Below are 23477 nucleotides of genomic sequence, written 5' to 3'. Positions count from 1 at the left end.
TGATCTGCTCCCTCAGAGTTCCCAGGCTCGAGTACGCCCAGTCCTGCAGAGGACCTGGCTCAGGCCTATTACCTCAGAGGTCCTAGACTCATGCTTGGACCTGCACAGATCTCTGGTTCCTGCCTACTCTCTCGGAGGTCCCAGACTCATGACCAAACCTGCAGAGGTCCTGGCTCAGGCCTAGTTCCTCAGAGATCCTAGACTCATGCCCAGATCCACAGGGTTCCTGGCTTAGGTATACTCCCTTGAAGGTCCCAGATTCATACCAAGACCTACAGCAGTCTCTGTCTCTGGCCCACTCGCTCAGCCGTTGCTCCCATGTACTTGCTCCTGTTGAGTTCGCTCTCTCATGTCTGCTCTGGCCCAGGTTGTTGACTCAGTCCTGCCTCTGCAAATGTCCCTGGCCTGAATCTGCTCCCGTTCCCATGGATCTCACTTTCTCCGGTCTGTTTCGACCTAGGTAGCTGACTCAGTCCCACTCCCATGGAGCTTGCTACCTCAGGCCTGCTCTGGCCTAGGTTGCTGGCCCAGTCCTGCTTCAGCAAATGACCCTGGTCTGGATCTGCTCCTGCTCTTGTGGAGGTCACTGTCTGAGGCCTGTTCTGGCCCAGGTAGCTGCCTTAGTCCTACTCTTTTGGGGATCACTGCCTCAGACCTGCTCTGGCCTAGGTGGCTGGCTCAGTCCTATACCTATGGAATTTGTTGCTTTAGGCCTGCTCTGGCCCAAGGTTGCTGACTCTGACCTGTTCCTGTGGAGTTCTTTGTCTCAGGTCTACTCTGGCCTAGGTTACCGGTTCTGACCTGTTTCTGTAAACCGTGGTCTGGATCTGCTCCTCCAGAGGTCCCTGGTTTGGGGTTGGTCCTGCAAAGGTCTCTGGCTCTGATCTACTCCCTTTGAGTTCCCAGGCTTGGGTGCACCCAGATCTGCAGAGAACCTGGCTCAGGCCTACTCCCTCAGAGGTCCTAGACTCACACTTGAACCTGTAGAGGTTTCCGATTCCTGCCTACACCCTTTGACATCCCTGACTGATGCCCAGACCCACCCAGGTTCTGCCTCAGGCCTATTCCCTCAGAGGTTCCAGACTCATGCCTGAACCCACAGAGATCTCTGTTTCCTGCCTACTCCCTTGGAGGTCCCAGGCTCATGCCCCCTGAAATTCTTTTAAGTATAAATCGACTCTGTTTTGTTCTTTTTATAGGTGAGGAGTACTCTACAGTACACATAGCACATTTTGTCAATTAGAAGATGGATATTGGACTTGCTTCTATCTGTGGCTATAAGTGATGCTGCTGTGTATATGGTTCTTTTTGTGGAAATAGGTTTTCATTTATTTGGAGTACATTGTCAGCAATGGAATGGTTGGGTTATATGGTGAGGAACTGCTGTTTTCCTAAGTGATAGCACTCTTTGCTTTTCCTACCCCTGACTACTCAGTCACAATTTGTCTACATCCTCACCAATGGTTATTGTTATCTCCTAGTGTATATAAAATAATAGCTCATCATGAATTTGATCTGCATGTATTTAATGCTTGCTATCACTTCTTGTGCTTATTGGTCACTTGAATATCTTCTTAGGGGAAATGGTTATTCTGATTTCTTGCCCACTGTTACAGGGTTTTTTATGTTTTCATAGATAATTTATAAATGTTATTTATATACTCAAGGTACAGGTTGGTTATAAGATATATAATTTGCAACTATCTTCTTCTGCTCTCTCTCTATATCTTTACTTCCTCCAACATATGTAAGTTTTTTCCTTGGAAGATTTTTAAGTTTGGTTACTTGTGCATTTTTGTGTTATCTGTAGAAAAGTCATTGCCTGACGCAAGACTTTACATTTTTCATGTCTTTGTTCCTGGTATCTATAGTTTTCACTTTAATTTTTGCACTTTGAACAACTTTGTCATTCATTTTTGTATAGTACAGTACATAAGAGTCAATAGTAATTTTTGGAATAGCTAGGGTTGGTTTATTTAACATGTAAAAATGAAAACAATTTAGGGGTCCTGTGAAAACATTTAAAATACAGACACATTCAGGACAGGAATAATCCTAGCCCAATGCTTGAGGCAGGGTGAAGGAGTTGAGCCCAGCCTCCACCTGAACCAGCTTTCTCTTTCAAGCTGAGACAGTCTCAAGAGAGGAAGGCCACAGCCTCCTCCCCATGAGCAGACAGCATTGGGTGATCACAAAGAAAGAGCTGTTGACATGAGGGTTGGTTTCTGAAGTGACCCTGGGTCTTCTGTAGGTGGTTTCCATTCAGCAGAAGAGAATAGTGGTCCTGGGTGGGGGTCTGAGGACAAAGGGCCAACACTCAACAAAGGCCCTCTTTCTTACAGTAACACTGTATCCCCTTTTTCAATAGCAAGAAAACAAAAATCCAGGGAAGTCCTTAGGAAACAATCCTCTCCCTTGATGTACCTTGACAGTGTCTGCCAGAGCAGAGGAGGGGAAGAGCTGGGCTGACTGCACCCTCAGTGGGTCTCCTCTTTGGTAGGAGAGCAGCCAGAGAAGAAGCTGCTATTGCTGGCCAGAGCTCGTTTCTTTCTTTCTTTCTTTCTTTCTTTCTTTCTTTCTTCTTCTTTTTCTTCTTCTTCTTCTTCTTCTTCTTCTTCTTCTTCTTCTTCTTCTTCTTCTTCCATGTGGCCTTATTTTCTTGGGATTCTGTTGTTCTGTGTTTTATGTCTGGTACATCTAAGGAAACTGCAAGAGCCGTCTTCCTTAACAGAACCTGATCCATATCACACGTCTCTTTTAGGATCTTGGTATTGGGAGTGGCACATATGGGGTTGAAGAAGCTCAGTCCTGGGATCACCTCTGTAGGATCCTCCAGCTTGAAGGAGCCTCCAGAATCCTGGTTCTGCTCAATAGTACCCAAGCTATCTTGTTCTTGCTGATGGTTCCGGCACTTTGTGTGGTCACAACCACAGGCTCCAGTGCAGTTCACCTCTTGATTCCTGCACCCACAGTGTTTGTTCCTGCACCATCCCCTGCAGGAACACCTGTGGATGGTCTTCCTGGGCACTTTAGCCAGTTTCCTTGGTTTCCACTCCTCATCTTTGGCATCACCATCTTCAGACTCATTTGCAGAATGCTGTGAATGATACTTCAGATCCTCAGTGTCCATGCTGTGTTCCAGGAACTTGTCTCTAACATGGGATGGTTTAGGTGGAGGTGGGATGTAGTTAAAGGAAGAATCTGCAGATTGAAGGCTGCCATGTTTGGGAAGATGAGATTTCTGGCCGCTGGCCCCTTGAAGAAGGGTCAGTTTCTGACTGGTGGTTTCATTCTCTTGGAGAAGCTGTTGATTTTGCTCACATCCTTCTTGCATTTTCCTAAACTGTTCCTCCTGACACTGTGAGGTGTCGAGCAGCTGCTGCTCCTTTCCCCAGTGGACGCCTCCAGCTGCGTCTCCCTGTTTGGCTTTGCTGCATCTGACTGAGGAGGTAGAGCAGCTTCTCCTGGGGCTTTTGCTCCACTTGGAGCAACTCAGCTTTCAACTGTCTCTACCACGACAAGATGATTCCTCTCCTCAGACAGAATCCCCTGCATTTGAGAATAGCTGGCCTGGCTCTGTTTCAAGTTGCTTTCAAGCTGGCTGACCCATAGTTTGGAGGAGACCAGCTCTCCAACCAAATATTTGAGCGCACATTTGGCTTCCAGAATATCAGTAATATTCTCCCAGGGTCGTTTTGACCTGTCTTCGCTTTCTGCATCCAGGAGCTTTTGCTGTAGGTCAGCAATCTGAGCACTTCTGGGTTCCATTTCAGACTCTAGACTGTTAATCTGCTTTGCGATAGAATCCTCTGACTGAATCATGACCACAGACTTCATCACTGGCCACTGTGCTCCTCTGGAGCTTCGGCGGTGGGTTCTCCCCAGGTTCCTTGATTTTTTTTTTTTTTTTTTTTTTTTTTTTTTTTTTTTTTTTGGTTTTTCGAGACAGGGTTTCTCTGTGGTTTTGGAGCCTGTCCTGGAACTAGCTCTTGTAGACCAGGCTGGTCTCGAACTCACAGAAATCCGCCTGCCTCTGCCTCCCGAGTGCTGGGATTAAAGGCGTGCGCCACCACCGCCCGGCTTCCTTGATTTCTTTAAGTTGAGCCGCATAGAGGGCTAGGATCTTTCACTCTTCACGAAGGTCATTCAGATGGCGCTCGACTTCCTCAGTACTGATCATAACTTCAGTTTCATTTCTAAGCCAGTTCTTCACTTGTGCTTCTGTGCCTTCTATTCCGCAGCTCTGAGTTTCTTTCTGTTTTTCTGTGGCTTCCTGTTGCTTTTGTGGGAATTCCTTGAAGTGCTTGTTGGCAGCTGCTGCCTCTTCAGTTTTCTGCCCGAGCACATTGGACTGTTTCTGGAAATCCCCTTTATGTTTAAGCAGTTCATATTGCCTTTTATGGTCTTGTTGTTTTAGCTGGATTACTTCTTTGTCCTTTTGTTGCTATTGGGACAGTTTCCTTCAGTCTATGCTCAGATTTGTAAAAATGACATTTAATCCATTGCCTGTTAGTCAAACTGGGTGAACTGATTGAATTTGTCCTCATTATATCAGTTACATCTGTCTGTTGTTTTCCTACTGTCATTGTCTTGGTTGAGAATTGGACACTGCAGGTAACATGTTGTGGCAACTCTGGATTCTGGTTGGTTCTTCTAAGAAATACTATTGTTACTGCTAGTCTAAACAATCTGTCTCCTTGTTAAAGAAGAAAAGAAAAACTGCAAACTGTCTTTCCTGTCATTCTGGTGGTTAATGTCCTGCTGGGTTTTTGGCTTCCACTGCTTTTATTTTTCAGCTCTTCTGGGAGTGTTCTCTACTCTGGTGTGGCAGGAGAATTTAGACGTGTTTTCTATGTGAATTTTATTTTTAGTTTTTTTTTTTCGAGACAGGGTTTCTCTGTAGCTTTGGAGCCTGTCCTGGAACTAGCTCTTGTAGACCAGGCTGGCCCCGAACTCCCAGAGATCCGCCTGTCTCTGCCTCCCGAGTGCTGGGATTAAAGGCGTGCGCCACCGCTGCCCGGCTTCTATGTGAATTTTAGAGCTCCCCTTTCTTGCTGCTCCCCTGTTCCTGGGATTTCCCTCCTAAATTTACAAATGCTCTGCCAGCCCCATGCTGGACTCTGACTTACCAAGTCAGTAAAGCTTCAGTTTTGTGCTTCCTGGGCTGTTCCAGCACGTGGCCTTATAATTATGTATATCTTACTAGCATTTCCATCAACCTGCTATTACAAACAATGATGCAAAATATCCTTCAATATGTGTACACATGTGTTTGTGTGTACGATTTCATAAATATGTGAAGTAACACGGGAAAAATCCCAAATCAGTGAAATTTGCTATTGAAAACCATTCATCTACAAGTGTACATATGTGTGTATATTTGGACATTTTTGACTAATTTTATTTTGAAAATGTTGGGTAGAATATGCCAAAATAAGTGTTATTAATGTTGTAAAATAATGTATGCTGATTTCTTCTTTCTTCAAGTTCAACAGTCGGGCTCTCTGGATGTTGGACATTCCTAGAAGAAACATCACAGTAAGAAAAAGTAAGAGTAATCTGAGCTAATTCTGTTACTTATTGGTTTTGTTGGTAAATATAGCAAATCAAAGCACTGACTTCATGTAATAAATTACACCTTACCTCAAGCATTGTGTGAGGGACAGCTCCGGGTGAGACACAACACATGTGTCCACTCACCCCAGAAAGGGAGCCGGCTACAGTACAACAAAGTAACTGTCGCACCAGTGTCTGTTCTGGGGAACCAGTGAGTTTTTTTCAGGGGCTTGCTAAGCTAGTTGTGAGGAACAGGGATAACTCAAGTGCAGCTGCCTCATCAGAAAGCCCACCCTAGCATGGGGGTGACTCACCAAAATCTGCAACCCTGTAGCTTTCTCCAAGCTTGTGCAGCCCCGCAGTCAGGACATCTCTCTCTTTCCTGGGATGTCTAGTCCTCTACACCAACAACAACTGTTTACTCCCCTTACATAGATGGGTGGAGGCACAAAAGAATCTTCCATGTTTCTGTTCTGGATTTGTACCCTTTTGTTTGCCTGCTGAAACCGGTGAGTCAAGGCTCGCCCCTGGAGGAAATGTTCGAGTTGTAGAGAAGGTTACAATTTGGAGGAATGTTCCATATGACATCACATAAATGCCCCATACAGTTGCGTGGAACATACTAATAATAATTATTTGTGGTTTATTTGAAGTTCAAATTTACCTGAGCATTTAATCTGGCAGTCTTTTTTGTTTTTTGTTTTTTGAGACAGGTTTATCTATAGCTTTGGAGCCTGTCCTGGAACTTGCTCTTATAGAGCAGGATAGCCTTGAACTCACAGAGATCCACCTGCCTCTCCCTCCGAGTTCTGGGATTAACGGTGTGCACCACTACTGCTCAGCTTATCTGGCAGTCTTACAAGTTGACTTGGCTAACATGTTTGTATTATATAGCAATCTCTCTCTCTCTCTCTCTCTCTCTCTGTATGTATATATATTTGTGTGTGTATTATATAAATGATAACCATTCTGTATTTAAAATGAAATCATTTTCTAGAAGTTGGAGAGTTTATATTGGGAAAATTGGGCCTTGATGAATTTTATTGAAATGGAATTAATGTGAAAATATTACAGGATGTAATATATGATGTATTACTTTGTTATGGAATCTACTCTTAAGTGGTGTGTGGAGTATAACATTTCATACTGCTCTAAATACCCAGAGGGAGAAGAGGAGGAATATCAAATTCCAGGAGTGGGAATATTGAGCTAGTGGATCAAATTAATACCTCTTCAGTCATGTGATATGTGAAAAATGGCCAGACTCATATGATATATTCAAAGTAACCTCTGAATTAATTTTCCCTATAGAAAATAAAATATTTATTTTATTTCATTTTCATCTCAATATCTCTGTGTCTCAGCCATCATATTTGCCTATAGCCTTTCATCTAGAAATGGGAAATTGAGAGAATTCCCCTTTCAAAAGTTGTCATGTGGACTGTTGCTGTTTTTTAGTGTTCAGATTTGTTTTGGCAACATTATATTTGAGATTTCAGGACTGAGTGCAGCTTATCTACAATTCTGAAGCCAACACTGCGGTCCTCACTAGCTCTCACAGTTACATTAGTGGTTCCATAATGTACTCTGTGCCTTCGGTGTAGGGTGGTGTCATATATGTAGCAGGGAACCCCATGGTCTGTTGATCTCTGCATTTTGACCAATTAAGACTTTGTATAATAGTCTTTGCTACAAAAAGAAGCTTCTTTGATAAGAGGTAAGAGCTACATATATCTGTAGCTATAAGAATGAGGATTTAAAATACAGTTAGAAGTCAGGTTTGGTGGTGCACATCTTTAATCCCAACACTCAGGAGCGGGGGCCAGCAGATCTCTGTGAGTTTGAGGCCAGCCTGGTCTGCAAAATGAATTACAGCACAGATACAGCTGTTACACAGAGAAACACTTTCTCAAAAAGAAGAATAAGAAAATGTACTTCGAGATTATAGTGACTGCAAAAATAGGAGGAGGAGGAGGTCCTCTTCCATATTCCATGGCTTCACCAGCTCCAGGCAGTCAGCTCAGTGTACAGTACCCAGCATTATGTCCTCCTACTGTATGAGCCTTTAGTCCAGTTAGTCAGCTGTTGCCCACCACCAAGATATAAGTGCCACTTTGGCACCTCTAGGGATAGCCTGCCCTGTTGGTAATTGTGGCTTTTAGTCAACACAACTCGGAAGGACTATTAATTGGGTTTCTCTCTTTGCGGTTTGCATAGCTCCTTCCATTATTGTGATGTCTAGTCCTCAGGGAGGAACCTTTGGATAAGACCAAGGTTGATTCCTTCAAGTTGTGTACTGTGTAAGGATATATTGCTGTGGTTAGGTTAATGAAGAGCTGAACAGACAATAGCTAGGCAGGAGATACAGACAGGATTTTCATGGAGAGAAAGGAAGAGGAGGAGGAATCAAGAGACAGAAGAAGCCAGGACACACAGAAGGAAAATAGGAGGTGCAAGATGGAAGAGAGGTAATGCCACATCATAGTACTTAGATGAAAATAAATGGGTCAATTTAAGTTATAAGAAGTAGTGAAGAACAAGTCCAAGCTATAGACCGAACTTTCATAATTAACAAGTCTTCATCTCAGTATTTGAGAGCTTGCTGGTGGGACAGAGAAAGACTCATTACATAATGCACCCATTGTATCTAATATCAAATATCTAAATATAGGGCCTGAGAAAGCTAAGGAATATTCTGGACAAGGAGCCACATGTCGATTCCTAGTCCTATAGTCTCTCAAGTGCCCAGTGCCCAGCAGCATACAGAGATGTGACTCCCAGATGCTTCCTGGGGACTGGAAAGAGCTGCCAGTGCTGTGCACCAGTGTGATGTGCTAAGCTGAGTTGTTCACGTCAGTTGTTCACTTAAATTGACACATCAATTTGAGATTTGAATCACATGATAGGATTATGCTGCAAGCACTTAATAAAGCCAGGTTCAAACACAGCAAACCTCTAAAAAGATACAGTATATTTAAAAACTTGCACGGAACCACAATTCTTAGTTAAGGGAACCACTTTAGGGTGAGCAAGAGATTTGACCCTAGAGGGGCTCCCAAGTGCCCAACATGAGGTTCCCAGTTAGTTCCTTGGGTAGCTGAGGACTGGGAACCTGAAATGACCCTATCCGAGAGCAATACTGACGAATATCTTGCATATCATCATAGAACCTTCATCTGGTGATGGATGGAGACAGAGACAGAGACCCACACTGGAGCACTGGACTGAGCTCCCAAGGTCCCAATGAGGAGCAGAAGGAGGGAGAACAGGAGCAAAGAAGTCGGGACCACGAGGCGTGCACCCACCCACTGAGACAGTGGAGCTGATCTACTGGGAGCTCACCAAGGCCAGCTGGACTGTGACTGAAAAAGCATGGGATAAAGCCAGACTCTCTGAACATGGCGAACAATGAGGGCTGATGAGACGCCAAGGACAATGGCACGGGGTTTTGATCCTACTTAATGTGCTGGCTTTGTGGAAGCCTAGCCAGTTTGGATGTTCACCTTCCTAGATATGGACGGAGGGGGGAGGACCTAGGACTTGCCACAGGGCAGGGAACCTGGACTGCTCTGTGGACTGGAGAGGGAGGGGGAGAGGAGTGGGGGGAGGGGTAGAAGGGTGGGAGGAGGGGGAGAAGGGTGGGAGGAGGGGGAGGGAGATGGGAGGCTGGGAGGAGGTGGAAACTTGTTTTTTGTTTATGTTTTTTTTCTTCTTTTCTTAATAAAAAAATTATTAAAAAAAAAAAAAAAAAAAAATAAAAACTTGCTTAGTTACTAGAGAAAGAAAGGAAAAGGGGTATAGACAGTCATAGTAAAAAAATAATTTGAAAGTAATCAGGTAAAAATTTTAAAGAAAGAGTAAAGTCAAATGAAAAAAAAATAAAGCTACATAAAGATGGGAAATGCATAGGGCTTCTGGATCCTGTATGGTGCTTTGTTCACTTTGAATTTTTGAATGTTGATGAACAAATGATGGCTACTGAGAGACACTGGATTATGGAAAGGACTACTGAATTAAACCAGCCTTTATACTTTAGAAATGTCTTGACTTCAGCATGGAAGTCGAGAAATATGTTGTGTTGGGGGAGAAGTGATGCCTTTATTTCCACAGGAAATGAAAAACTATGGATTTCTTCAAAGTTAATAGAGATCATAGTTTGATGATGGACACTATAAAGTTATTCCACACTAGCTCAGAATTGAGTAAAATAAAGGATTCTTTATTCAGGGGTAGACTCACAGATCACAATCCTCTTCACAAATAGGGAACAGGAACTGAATACAGAAGTGGAGAGACAGAGTATGCACTAGGTTTATGGCTGCATTTATAGTATATGAGACCATGCCTAAGTGGACTGGCATCTTAAAGGCTATTGACAGAAGAAGTTCCCACAGCACCTCCCCCTTTTGTCTAAATAAGAGAATTCTAAGTCTAATACAAAACTATATAAAATAAGAACAAATATCAAGTATAAAAATTAGAATTACAACCAGCATAAACAATATCAAGCAAGAAACATATGTTTTCATATAATTATCCTATCCTAAAGAGTCTAAGTCTTCTATTAGAAACAGCTTGGCTAAGTCATGAGAGGAAAGTAACTACCACTCTCTAGTCTAGTCAACCTCATTGAAGACCTGAGAAAGGAAAAAATATTACTTCAGTAAACCGGAAGTGCAATCAAGCAACTTCCAGAATGTGTAATAAATGACAGGCAACTGGCTACCTGGGCAATCACTGAAAGTCTCGTTTGCAATGTTGGATCAACCAACTTTGGTTAAGGCCTAGAGTAACTGACAGACCATTTCACAGGCAGGAAAAATTTCAAAACTGTATTACTCTGTCTTGGCAGTGTTTGACAGTCTTTTTTCTTGTATCCTGCTTGTCCTGTCCAGACACTATGCATTTTGTCAGTGGTCAAGGCATGGGCAGTTCCTTGCCCAAAGGTCAGTTTTGCCAAGAAGAAAATAAGCTCCAAGTAGAGTGTCTTCATTGCTCAACATTCTCTTGGGAATAGATTGGTGCTGCCAGGAGCAATTGCGTCTCACATCAACAGAACCCTAATGTATTCAAATGCCATACTTTACAGTTCTTTGAAATGGATGAAGATAACCTATCTATGTGGACTACAATCTCTATGTGTCTAAATAACCTGATTAGTCTAACTATAACTATGACAAACATGGATGACTATTGACCTATAATTCTTAATACCTACATAGCTTAAAGACTAAGACTTCATATTAGAATACTAAACAAGCTTTAAACAACTGTGCAGTATTTGAGGACAATCACCTCAAAATGTAAACAGTGTATAAGTATCTTGATCAGATGTAGACATGAATAATGAAACATGATAAATACATCCTAAAATTGTATCAATATACAAAATATCTTAAGCAGAGTTAGAAGCATGCGTACATACAAAAAATAAATTTGCCTAGGTGTACAAATATTGTAAACAGAAATAGGAGCATAGTCAATATAATTTGAATTTGTATAAATATACAAAAATCTATACCAATGTAAATTGCCTATAGATAATATTTCACAAGTATTCATTCTATTACTCACTATTATTATTAGTGTGTAAGCTCACACTAATCTATGTATTATCTCATCCAATTTCCTTTTTTTTTACAAAGAGATCCCTGAGCCTACATAATTTCCACCCCAACCCCAACCCTATACTAGTTATAATTAACCGTTAATTGTTGTCCTTAACCATGAGGACTAATTTTGTTGGGATAGGGGACATCATCTTCTATAATTACTTCTAGCTGTCATGGGGGTCATGTTCTTTCTATGGGATCCTGTAAAAGTAAAATGATTAAGTTTTTAGGTTATTGTCTGGTGTAATTGCAAATAGTCTCTGAATAGTTTTTCTGAGGTTCCTATTTGAAGTTCTGGCCAGAACATTGTAAGAAGGTGCACCATTTCAATTGACCAAGTTGGAATCATTTTGAGCAGCTGGTACCAATTTATAACTGATCTGAAATTAGCACTATCAGCATCATGACATCATATCAATCATATGGAGTTGTTGTTGTGGGGGCCCCATCTGCTTCCTGGAAACTTCAAAGATTACTGCAGGAAATTTTATTCATTGTGGAAAACTTAAATATTATTTATAAAGACATGTATTCAATGAAAGGTATGATAGAGACAAAATAGGTATGGAGAAAAGTAAAATTTTTCCTAAATTCTTTCTTCTTTTTATCACATACCAGATGACTTCTGACATGAGACAGAAACTCTGGATTTTTTTTTTAACAACATGCTTGGATTTAGAGAAGGATAGCCATTGTCCAACTCCAAAGACAGATCTGCTTTTGCTTTTTAAGTGAGTCATGACTATTTTTCTACAGGGCAGCATATATATATATATATATATATATATATATATATATATGCACACACATATATACACACATATATATGTATATATGTGTGTGTATCAATATATATACTACACATATATGCAACAATATCTATCTATCTATCTATCTATCTATCTATCTATCTATCAATCTATCTATCTTCAGAGATTTTTACCCTGCAGATGACCCATTCTCATAAGTCATAATTCTCTGCTTGGTGATCCTTTCTGGATAGTTATCTTTTCTTCTTTAGGCATCCACATATCCAAGTCTCTTGACTTTTTGAAGACAAGTATTTTCCTACAAAGACAAGAACAGAATCCTGCCCCAACCCTTATGAGGTTTTCTTACCACCTGTATGATTGTCACCTAAGTGTATGTGCTCTCATATCTCTTTCTCAAGAGGTTTCTCCTTTTTAAACTGAATGTTTATTAATTTTGAAGGTATCCATAGCTTTTTTTCTCCTGTGGAAACAAGAGCAAAACCCTCTTTCCAATGAGGCACATTTCTTGGTTTCCATTGTGAGATCAACACATCCTTGAAACATACCAGATGGTTTAATTCAGAAGTTTTTTCTATTATCCAATGTGTCTCTGCTGTTCTTTTCTCATTAGCATTAAGAACATTCAAGGTTAACCCCTTGATCTCCAAAAGGAGATACAGATCGGAAAAGAAGAAGTCAAACTCTCACTGTTTGCTGATGATATGATGGTTTACATAAACGATCCCAAAAATTCTTCCAAGGAACATCTATGACTCAAGAACACTTTCAGTAATGTAGAAAGATACAAGATGAACTCAAAAGAATTAGTAACTCATGGGGGCTGAAGAGATGGCTCAGTGGTTAAGAGCATTACCTGCTCTTCCAAAGGTCCTGAGTTCAATTCCCAGCAACCACATGGTGGCTTACAACCATCTGTAAGGAGGTCTGGCGCCCTCTTCTGGCCTTCAGGCATACAGACAGAATATTGTATACATAATAAATAAATAAATAAATAAACATTAAAAAAAAGAATTAGTAGCTCTCCTGTACACAGATAATAAAAGGGTCAGGATTAAAATCAGAGAAACAAAACCCTTCACAATAACCACAAACAGCATAATATATCTCAGAGTAACTCTAACCAAGCAAGTGGAAGTCTTGTATGACAAGAACTTTAAATCTCTGAAGAAAGAAATTGAAGACAGAAAGGGGAAAGATTTCCTATGCTCTTGGGTAGGCAGAATTAACAGCAAAAATGACAATCTTACCAAAAGCAATCTACAGATTCAGTGCAATGCCCATCAAAATCCAGCAAAATTCTTCACAGACCTCATAAGAATGGTACTCAACCCAGGATAGCCAAAATAATCCTGTACAATAAAAGAACTTCTAGAGGCATCACAATTCCTGAAGTCAAACTCTACTACTACAGAGATATAGTACTGAAAACAGTCTGGTATTGGCATAAGAACAGACAGGAGGACTAATGGAACTGAATAGAAGACCCAAATATTAATTAATCCACACTCCTTTAAACACCTGATTTTTGACAAAGAAGCAAAAAAAAAAATTCAAATGGAAAACGAAAGCATATTTAATAAATGGTGCTGGCATAACTAGATATCAACATATAGAAGAATGAAAATAGACCTATATCTATCACCATTCACATAACTCAAGTCCAAATGGATCAAAGACCTCAACATAAAACAAGCCACACTGAACCTCATAGAAGAGAAAGTGGGAAGTACATGTGAATGAATTGGCAAAAGAGACCACTTCCTAAATATAATATATCTCACAGACACTGAGAGAAACAATTAATACATGGGACCTCCTGAAACTGAGAATCTTCTGTAAAGCAAAGGACATGATCAACAAGACAAAACAATGGCCTACAGAATGGGAAAAGATCTTCACTAACCCCACATCAGACAGAGGTCTGATCTCCAAAATATACAAAGAACTCAAGAAATTGGACACCAAAAAACCACATAATCCAATAAAGAAATGGAGTACAGACCAACAGAGTACTCTCAACAGAGGAATCTAAAATGGCTGAAAGACACTTAAGAAAATGTTCAACATCCTTAGTCAGAGAAATGCAAATCAAAACTACTCTGAGATTCAATCTTACACCTGTAAGAATGGCCAAGATCAAAAACATTGACAACTTATGCTGGAGAGGTTGTGGGAAAAAGGGAACACTTCTGCATTGCTGATGGGAATGCAAGCTGGTATGACCCCTTTGGATGTCAGTGTGGCAATTTCTCAGGAAATTAGGATATAACCTTCTTTAAGATCCAGTCATACCACTTTTGGGTATAAATCCAAAGGAAGCTCAATTGTGCCACAAGGACATGTGCTCAACTATGTTCATAGCAGCATTGTTTTTCATAGGCAGAACCTGGAGGCAACCTAAATGCCCCTCAACCAAAGAATGTATAAGAAAAATGTGGTACATTTTTGTAGGAAAATGGATGGAACTAGAAAACTGGACCATTATTTGTCATTATTTGTGCAGGTATACCCGTGATGGCCATAATTTGTAATAAATGTATAATTACTGAATCAGCCTTTTCTGAGCTCAAAGCAGTTCTCCATTGAAAACCTGAATATGTGTCAATGGTGTGGTGCACATATTTTAAGTTTCCAAATTCTGTAAAGTAGAACACATCCATCTGCCAGATATTATTTCTTTTAGTACCCTTTGGGTTTCTTCATGCTGGCAATGGTGTTTGGTTATAGAAAGAGCAAGTATGACATCTCCTTATAATCTCCTTAGCTTGTTGCCATGTAATAGAAAACTCTTTTTTTTAATTGTATATTGTTTTGTATTAGGCTTAGAACTCTTTTATTTAGACATAGACAAAGGGGGAGGTACTGTGGGAACTCCTTCAGTCAATAGCCTTTAAGATGCCAGCCCACTTGGGCATGATCTCGTATACTATAAACACATCATAAAGCTTGTCTCTCTGCTGCTGGATTCAGTTCCTGTTCCCCATCTGTGAAGAGGACTGTAATCTGTGAGTTTACTCCTGAATAAAGAATCCTTTATTATACACAATTCTGAGCTGCTGTGGGATAACTTTATAGCATCTATCATCAATATTTATCAGGGATGACCTGAGGATCTTGGCTACAGATATGAGGAAGAAATATAGAAAAGACTGCAAGACAAGTGACATGTATGCTGATCTCTCTGCATGGGAACAGCTTTGAGACTTGATGAGACATGATAATTTCTTCTTTGCTATCGAATCCTCATGACTTATTACATGCTATGCTTCATATGATATACATAGAGATTTATATTAAAGTTTGGTTATACAGACCAAACAGACAAAGTTAACAAATACTTTTTACCTGCTCAAATATAAAACCAAAAAATCATCTTAAGCTCACTTGTACACACTGCATAGTCCACGTGTGTTAATATATACATACATAAATTTATGTACAATCTTTAAAAGGTTGTATGTTGCTGGGTAGTGGTGGCACACACCTTTAATCCCAGCACTTAGGGAGGAAGTGGCAGGCAGATTATTTGAGTTAGAGACCAGCCTGGCATACAGAGTAAGTTCCAGGACAGCCAAAGCTACACAAGGAAACCCTGTTTTGAAGTCCCCCAAAAGAAAAGTTTGTGTGTTTTTAGAAAAAACTATATACCAACAATAACAAGAAACCGAGGTGATCTAGCCTCTCAGAATGCCTCTGTTGCAGTTTCCTCAAAATTTTGCATCCATACAACTTCAAAGCTTCTAGCCAAGATGGTCCAGCCCCCACAGACTATTCCAGGGAAGACTTCAGATAAGCTCTACACTTTCCCATCATATAGAGACTAAGCAAAAAAATAAAAACAAAAAACAAACAAACAAACAAACAACAACAACAACAACAAAAAGCCAAAAAACCACAGCTAGTTTCTCGGAACTTGACCATTATCTCAATTTTCTCAGGGTTCCCTAAAGATGGTATCATCCCCCGACAACAGGAAGTAATTTTAAGAGTATAACACCCACATTCCCAAGAGGTGGGGAGGGTGTTATTTTGGTTATTCAGTGGATTACGGATGTTTGTCATTTTGTGGGGGAGGGGCTGGTTAAGTTGTTATTGGTCATGGTCAGAAAAAAAGCTGAGTAAAGGAAATTAGATTTAGGTATCTTGTTCTGAAAAGAACAGGATTTAGAAATGATAGGATAAGAGGACAGATTACTTGTATTGATACAAATTTAAAATTATTTTTGTGAGAATATACTTCTTATTGGTTTCTACTCTTGCTTAAGATATTTTTGTATATAGATAAAAATTTAAAGTTATATAAATATATGTATATATGTTTCTACTTTTGCTTAAGGTATTGTACCTATGCAGTTCATTTAGCAATGCAATATAAATTTCTAGTCATTGTTAGTATTATAAACTATTTAGGATAATTAAGAAATACAGGTTAGTGATTACTCATCTTTATAATCAAACTTGAAATTATGTTATATATGTTTTCAGGGTCAAACAGAGATATATTTTAAATAGATAGATGGTCTTCAATCGCTTCAAAGACCTAAGAATATGGAAGTTAAAATGTTTTAACATAAGGCTTTTCATGACAGTGAGATATGTCTGCTCCTGGCAATACTAGTCTACTTCAAATATGGATGATGGGCATTGAAGAATCTTCATAAGGTGTTTGATTTTATTATGGCACAGTTAACCCCTGGGCCAGAAACTACCTTACCCTTGACTGCTGACAGTATGTCCAAATTGGATAAGTAGTACATAAGAGAAGGCTACTGCCAAACTTTGCCAAGACAAGGAAGAATAGTCCTCCAAAAATTTTCTGCTTTGGTAAGAGGCCTGCTGGCAGGCTGCTCTACCACAGTTCCCTTCCATTGGACACTGTAACCTCACTCTGCTTCCCAAGCCCACTGAACCCTTCCCCCTGGCCAAACTTCCCCTGCAAGATCAGCAGCCCCTAGAGACACAAGCACCACCTACACTAATTGGAAGAAGGAGTGAGTGACTGGTCTCCTAGCTAAACTGCCCCAATCCATAGGCCCTAAGCCCCAGAGCACATTATGTAACCTTGGCCCTACCAGCTCAGTCTCATCAGCCAGCTAACAGCTGAGAGTCCTGCTGGCAGCTGCTCTACTGTCCAAACCCATTGGGTACTGTAACCTACATGACCTACTCCACCACCCAAACTCACTGAACACTTCACCCTCCCCTGGCCAAACATCTTCCAGAAGAGCAGTAGCCCCTAGAGACAAAAGCATTCCCTGAACCAGTTAGAAGATATTGGTAGACAGCAATGTAAGATACATCTGACAGGCAGAGGCATGTGGATCTCTGTGAGTTAGCAGTCAGCCTCCAACAAAGGAGTTTCAGGACAGCTAATGCTGTTACACAGAGAAACCCTGTCTTGAAAAGAAAAATAATATGTTCAACAGCATCAAGAGCAACATGGCACCACCAGAAATTAGTGGTTCTACAAAAGCAAGACCTGAACATCCCAATGCAGTTGAAGCAGAAGAAAATGACCTAAAATAGCTTTATGAAGATGATAGAGACCTTTAAAGAATAAATGAAAAGTTCCCTTAAAGAAATAGAGGAAAAGACAAAACATGGAAGAAATCAATAAACACCTTAAAGAAAGTCAAGAAAAAAACAATCAAACAGATGAAGGAAACAGTTCATGACTTGAAATTTGAAATAGAGGCAATAAAAACCCCACAAACCCCATTTTGGGATTAGGGAGAAATCTGGTACCCAGGAATCCCCCAGGAACCCAAAAGGATGACCCCAACTAAGACTTCTGTCATAGGATGGAGAGGGTGCCTTTATTGGCCATCATGTAAGGAGATTGGTGACTTTTGTAATTGTCTTCAGAGATACTCTATCCAGTAACTGATGGAAGCAGAGGCATAGGTCCACAGACAAGCACTGTGCTGAGCCCCAAAAGTCTCATGGAAGAAAGGGAGGAGGGATTGTACCTGCCAGTGGTTTCATGATGGGGGAACCCACAGAGACAGCTGACCTGAGCTTGCAGGAGCTCATGGACACTGTACCAACAATCAGGGAGCCTGACATAGGTCCTCTGCATGTGTGTGACAATTGTGTAGCTTGGTCTCTTAGTAAGGCTTCTAATAGTGAGAACAGGACCTCTCCCTTGTGCTTAACTGACTTTGGTAACCTGTTCCCCATGCTGGATTACCTGACCCCACCTCAATATAAGGTCAGGAGTTGTCTCGACTTGATGTGCCATGCTTTTTGCAAGTCCATGGGAGGCCTGTCTCTTTCTGAATAGAGATAGTGAATGTGGAAAAGGGTAGATGGGAAAGGGGAGGGGATGGGAGGAGAGGGGAAACTGGTTGGTATTTAAAATAAATTAAAAAATGTTATTTAAATAAAAAATTCCTGCTTCACAAAAAAGTCTGTCAGATATTCTAAACCTGTAGGCTGAAGATAGATGCCCCAATGTTGCAGAGGAACCTTGAGTGACTGTTTAGGCAACCAGATGTTTCTGTCATTTTTTAATTTTGGAAGTTGCTTGCTTTGTACTTCCTGTTTATTTAGGTAATAATCCTTCTGGGGTCTTTGATGGCATTGAATACTATATGGTTATAGTTATAGTTTTCCTTGTTTCAAAATTCAGAAAAGAAACTCATAAAAGAAGTATAAAGTGTATAAGGTTGAGAGACAGTAAAAGTGTAAACTGTCAAAGAAAATATTTTGAAATCTAAAAAGATAGTTTTAGGATGGTAATACAAGGTTTGATAGAAAATGGTTTATGTCTAAACCTTGAAATTTACTAAGATAGGATGTAGAAGGAGTGGTAGGCTGCATTCCTGCCGGGATCCTGGCTCCCCGGCTAGATTACATGCGAAATAATTACGCAGAAACTGTATTCATTTAAACACTGTCTGGCCCATTATCTGTAGCCTCTTATTGGCTAACTCTCACATCTTGACTAACCCATTTCTAATAATCTGTATGTCACCATGAGGTCATGGTTTACTGGCATGAGTCTATCCAGCGTCTGTCTCAGGAAGAGGAATCATGGCATCTGCATGACTCTGCTTTCTTTCTCCCAGCATTCTGTTCAGTCTACTCTGCCTACCTATGTTCTGACCTATCGAGCCAAGCAGTTTTCTTTATTAATTAACCAATGAAAGCAACAGATAGTTAGAAGACCCTCCTACATCAATAGGATAGATAAACAGTACCTTCTCCAGTGTTGCCAAACACAAATTGACTGGACTCTGTGAATGTAATTCTTACCTGACAATTGTTCTCATTGTATATAGTTTTACTATGTTAGTGTTGAAACCTTTCCTTTTTATTTAGACAAAAAGAGGGAAATATTGGGGGATATTTGTACACTGTGTGAACATGTATCACTGTGGTTGGTTGAATAAAGGATTTAATGGCCAATAGTTAGGCAGAAAGTATAGGCAGGATGTCCAGAAAGGGAAAGGAAGAGGAGGAGGAGGAACCGAGGGCCAGCAAAAGTAAGGAGGCATGGAGAGGTGCTGTGGTCTGCAGGATCATGCAGTGAGATTTCAGCTGATTAATCAGAAGGAAAACCAACCAGAAAAATGCATTCTGATGGCAACAAGCGCAGAGAAAAGATGACAGGAATATTGCCTTTTGATAGCTGCTGTTCTTGCTGTAAATCCCTTGTGAAGTCATAGCACTCTCCTCTAACGGGACTCATCCCAAAAGATTCAGCAGTGTATTAAATTATTGGGCACAAATTTTCCCATGTACTGGTATATTGGGTGACTTTCTCTCCACACTGTGGGACCCTGGTGAGAAAGTTAGTCACCCAATCAACAACTTTTGTCCCTACAGTCTAGTTAAATCTCTGCTCCATTCCCTGTGATAAACTTAGAAGTTAGCTCTCTGAAATAATCTTTTATTGGCAGGGTAATTGGCTAGGAGATGAGTCTAGTCTTCCAAATAGATCATGTTTGGGGCCTTCAGAGTTAGGCACTAGTAGGAGGTTATGGCATGTCTGAGATTGTTGATTCATAGTCCTCACAGATAAGGAGTCCTGAATTCGCCCACAGGTGATTTGGGAAAGTGCAACCTCAGTTAAGCCCTCGCTCCAGCTCTAAAAGGCTAACAATACTCTGCACCTACTCCCACCTTGGTTTATTGATGTAAGATTTTAGTCTAGGAAATTAACTGTCTGTGTCTTAACCTCTAGAGATATCAGGAAAAAGAGCTGGAGGAAGGTAATCCTTTTTACATGGATGGCATAGGGACAAACATCACTGTTTGACATGGGCGGCTGGACATTTTCAGGCCCCAGATTTTGTAGGATATAACCATAATTTCCCCTTTTTCTAAGTGCTTAGTGTAGCACAGAAGTTTCTGTTCTGCCTGGTCCTCCAGCTGTTTAGTCCCAAAGAAACACACAGAGGCTTATATTAATCATAAACAGTTTGGTCTAATAGCTCAGGCTTATTATTAACTAACTGTTACAACTTAAATTAGCCCATAATTCTTTTCTATATTGAGCCACGTGGCTTGGTATCTTTTCTCAGTAAGGAGTTCTCATTTCTCTGTGATTCCTCTGCATCTGACTGGTGACTCCATCTCTCCCTTTTCTTTTTCCAGAATTCTCCTAGTCTAGTTGATCTGCCTATTATACCTCCTGCCTGGCTACTGGCCTATCAACATATTTTGTTTTGTTTTTTCAGAGAGGGCCAATAAGCATTTTATAAACAAACATGAGTGACAAATCTTTACAGTATACAAGAACATTATTCCACAACAGCTTAGGGTGATAAGTGAATTATTAAATATGAGAGATCCCTTCTAGCCAGTTATTATTGGTAAAAATGCTAAAGTGGACAGGCTCCCTTGTTTTCTTCTACAGTTCATGCCAGTCACCATGGCTACCCTCATGTGTTCCCAGATTCCCCAGATTCTTCAGGCCCATTACTGAATCCCTCCCTTTTTTTACATATATCATCACCAACCTCTAGTCTAAGTAATCACACTTAGGAATGTAGCACACAAACTCCCCTTTCTTCCCTTCTTAGAAGTTTATGCTCTGTCAATAAACTTTTTTTTGCCTCTTAGTGTTGCCCAAGGTTTTTCCCCCAGTCACACCTCCCTGGAGCCATAAAGTAAGCTGACAGTGTTGCTTATATTATATATAATTCAGGCAAATGTAAAATAATATGATTCCCTATGACTTTTCAAACTTCCTTGGTCCTACCTTCTTCCTTTCCATATTCTCCAGTAGAAAAAAAAATCTCTCATTTTTCTATTTTAAATTTATATTATCCAATTATTTGCTTATTTTTTCAGAGACATAATCTCTCTATGTAGCCCTGGCTGCCCTGGAACTTACAGAGATCTGCCTTCACTGCCTTCTAAGGGTATAGAATTAAAGGCAGACTCTACCACACTCAGCTAAGAAATTTTAGTTTGTAGAAACTAAACGACAAAAATGCAGCCACGCTCCAGGATAGAAGTATAAGTAAGAAATGGACAGTACTCAGGGAATAGTGTCACCTTGTCTCGTTTAAGTTTTTATGTTCTCTAGAATTCATTTTCTTTCTCTGAAGACTGGCTTTCTAGGGCTAACTTAGTAGTTTTGAATCTTTATATTTTTCTCCTAGATGTCAACCCAATTCCAGATTCCCAGGAGACTATCATCAGTTCTCACTGTTGGTCTGACATTTACTTGCATGCCAATAAAATATGCAGGCAAAGGAACACTGGGAGAGTGGGTTCGGATGTGTGCAGCCAACCTTTCTAGCTACGGGGTAATAGTGTGACCTACTGAATGAAGGGGGTGAGGATAGGGCAGAAGTGACAGATAAGGAAAGGTCAATAATGAAGACAGAAGCTGTAGCTGTGAGAGATGACATGGACTATGTCACTATCTCTACCCTTTATTCACCTACTAAAAATTGTATCTGTGTAAAGTGGTTTCCACACAGGCATGAGGAACTGTGGTCAGATCGCCAGGAGTTATGGACAGTTCGACTTTGTAGTGTGTACCTGTAATCATGTGTTCCAATGGAGAGATGGAGGCAGAAACGGGAGAATCCCTTTTTTCTCTGCCCTACAAAATATCAAAAATATGCCCTGCTTGAAGCAAGGTGGTAGTCACAGATTATTATCTGAGGCTGTCTTCATACAGCCATACTATGTGGACCTGCATGCCTGAATTAATGGAGATTTTTTCTAATGTTTTATGAGTCATTTATTTTGCAAAAAGTTCATTAAAATTTCAACTCTTTAAATTGTACTTTATTAGTCTAAAGTAAAATATCATTACTATAGGCACAATTTTGAAAATAATTCTTTTATCACATATTCATAGCTTACTTAGGCCATGCTGACAGGGGTAATACAAAATCTGAAAGTAGATTTCATTTGTGCATTTTCCTAATATCTAAGTACTTTGAACATTTTGAAGTATTTCTCAGCTTATTTGTGTTTCCTCTTTTAAGAACTCAGATTTTCAATTGTTATAGATCATTTACACTTAACATAATTGTTTATTTGGTTCTTTTGAAATCTACCATCTTGCAAATGGAACAAAGTTTTACTTACCTGTTAGTTACCTTCAGGTTTTGCTGTTTTTCCATCTTCATTTTATGTTAATTACTTTGTGATTCCATTTTACCACTACTATAGGGACATTATGTCTTAAGTTTTTCAATATTTAACTATACATTTTAACTAACTGCCATCTACTCTTTTACAATATATTTCAGGGATTTTATCCTTAGTGGAACATTAGCTCTTATTTTTTATTTTATCTTGAAACTGGATCTAACTGTGTAGTTCTGACTGACATGGAATTTGGCTTTGAAGACTCAGAGATCTTCGATTCGATTCCATTGGTCAACCTGTCTGTTTTCATGCCAATATCAAGCTGTTTTCATTACTGTAGTTCTATAATAGAGCTTGATGTCAGGGCTGTTGTTGCCTCCAGAAGTTCCTTTACTGTACAGGATTGTTTTGATTATCCTCAGGTTTTTATTTTTCCATATGAAGTTGAGAGTATTGTTCTTTTAAGGTTTGTGAAAAACCTTGTGTTGTGATTTTGATGGGGATTGCATTAAATCTATAGATCACTTTTGGTAGGATTGCCATTTTTTTTATTAGGTTGATCCTACCTATCCAAGAGCATAGAAGATCTTTCCATTTTCTGGTATCTTCTTTCTTCAAAGACTTAAAGTTTGTGTTGAACAGGTCTTTTATTTCTTTGGTTAGTGTTATCCCAAGATATTTTATGTTATTTGTGGCTATTTTGAAGGTTGATGTTTCTCTGATTTCTTTGTCAGCCCATTTTTCATTTGGATATAGGAGGACTTCTGTGTTACAAGGAGGGGGCCCACTTGTTTGTCCCGGCTGCCTAGCTAGCTTACACCCGAAATAACCACATGGAAACTGTATTAATTAAATTACTGCTTGGCCCATTAGCTCTAACTTCTTTTTTTTTTCGAGACAGGGTTTCTCTGTGGCTTTGGAGCCTGTCCTGGAACTAGCTCTGTAGACCAAGCTGGTCTCGAACTCACAGAGATCT

At 40.1% G+C, this 23477-nt stretch overlaps 1 protein-coding gene across 1 annotated transcript in view; it reads left to right on the top strand.

The window, feature by feature from the left end:
• Positions 1–23477, top strand: part of Catsperb (cation channel sperm associated auxiliary subunit beta) — a 228535-nt gene that overhangs the window by 52090 nt on the left and 152968 nt on the right. Inside the window, 1 exon segment of the mRNA XM_041633087.1 lies at positions 5488–5548. Within this exon segment, the coding sequence (XP_041489021.1) occupies positions 5488–5548 (61 nt within the window).

This window comes from Microtus oregoni, unplaced genomic scaffold, assembly GCF_018167655.1.
Source record: "Microtus oregoni isolate MIOR12 unplaced genomic scaffold, Mior012 000043F_ref0000047, whole genome shotgun sequence".
Taxonomy (NCBI): Eukaryota; Metazoa; Chordata; class Mammalia; order Rodentia; family Cricetidae; genus Microtus; species Microtus oregoni.
Note: the sequence above shows the minus strand (reverse complement) of the source record. Positions and strands in the feature narration are given on the sequence as shown.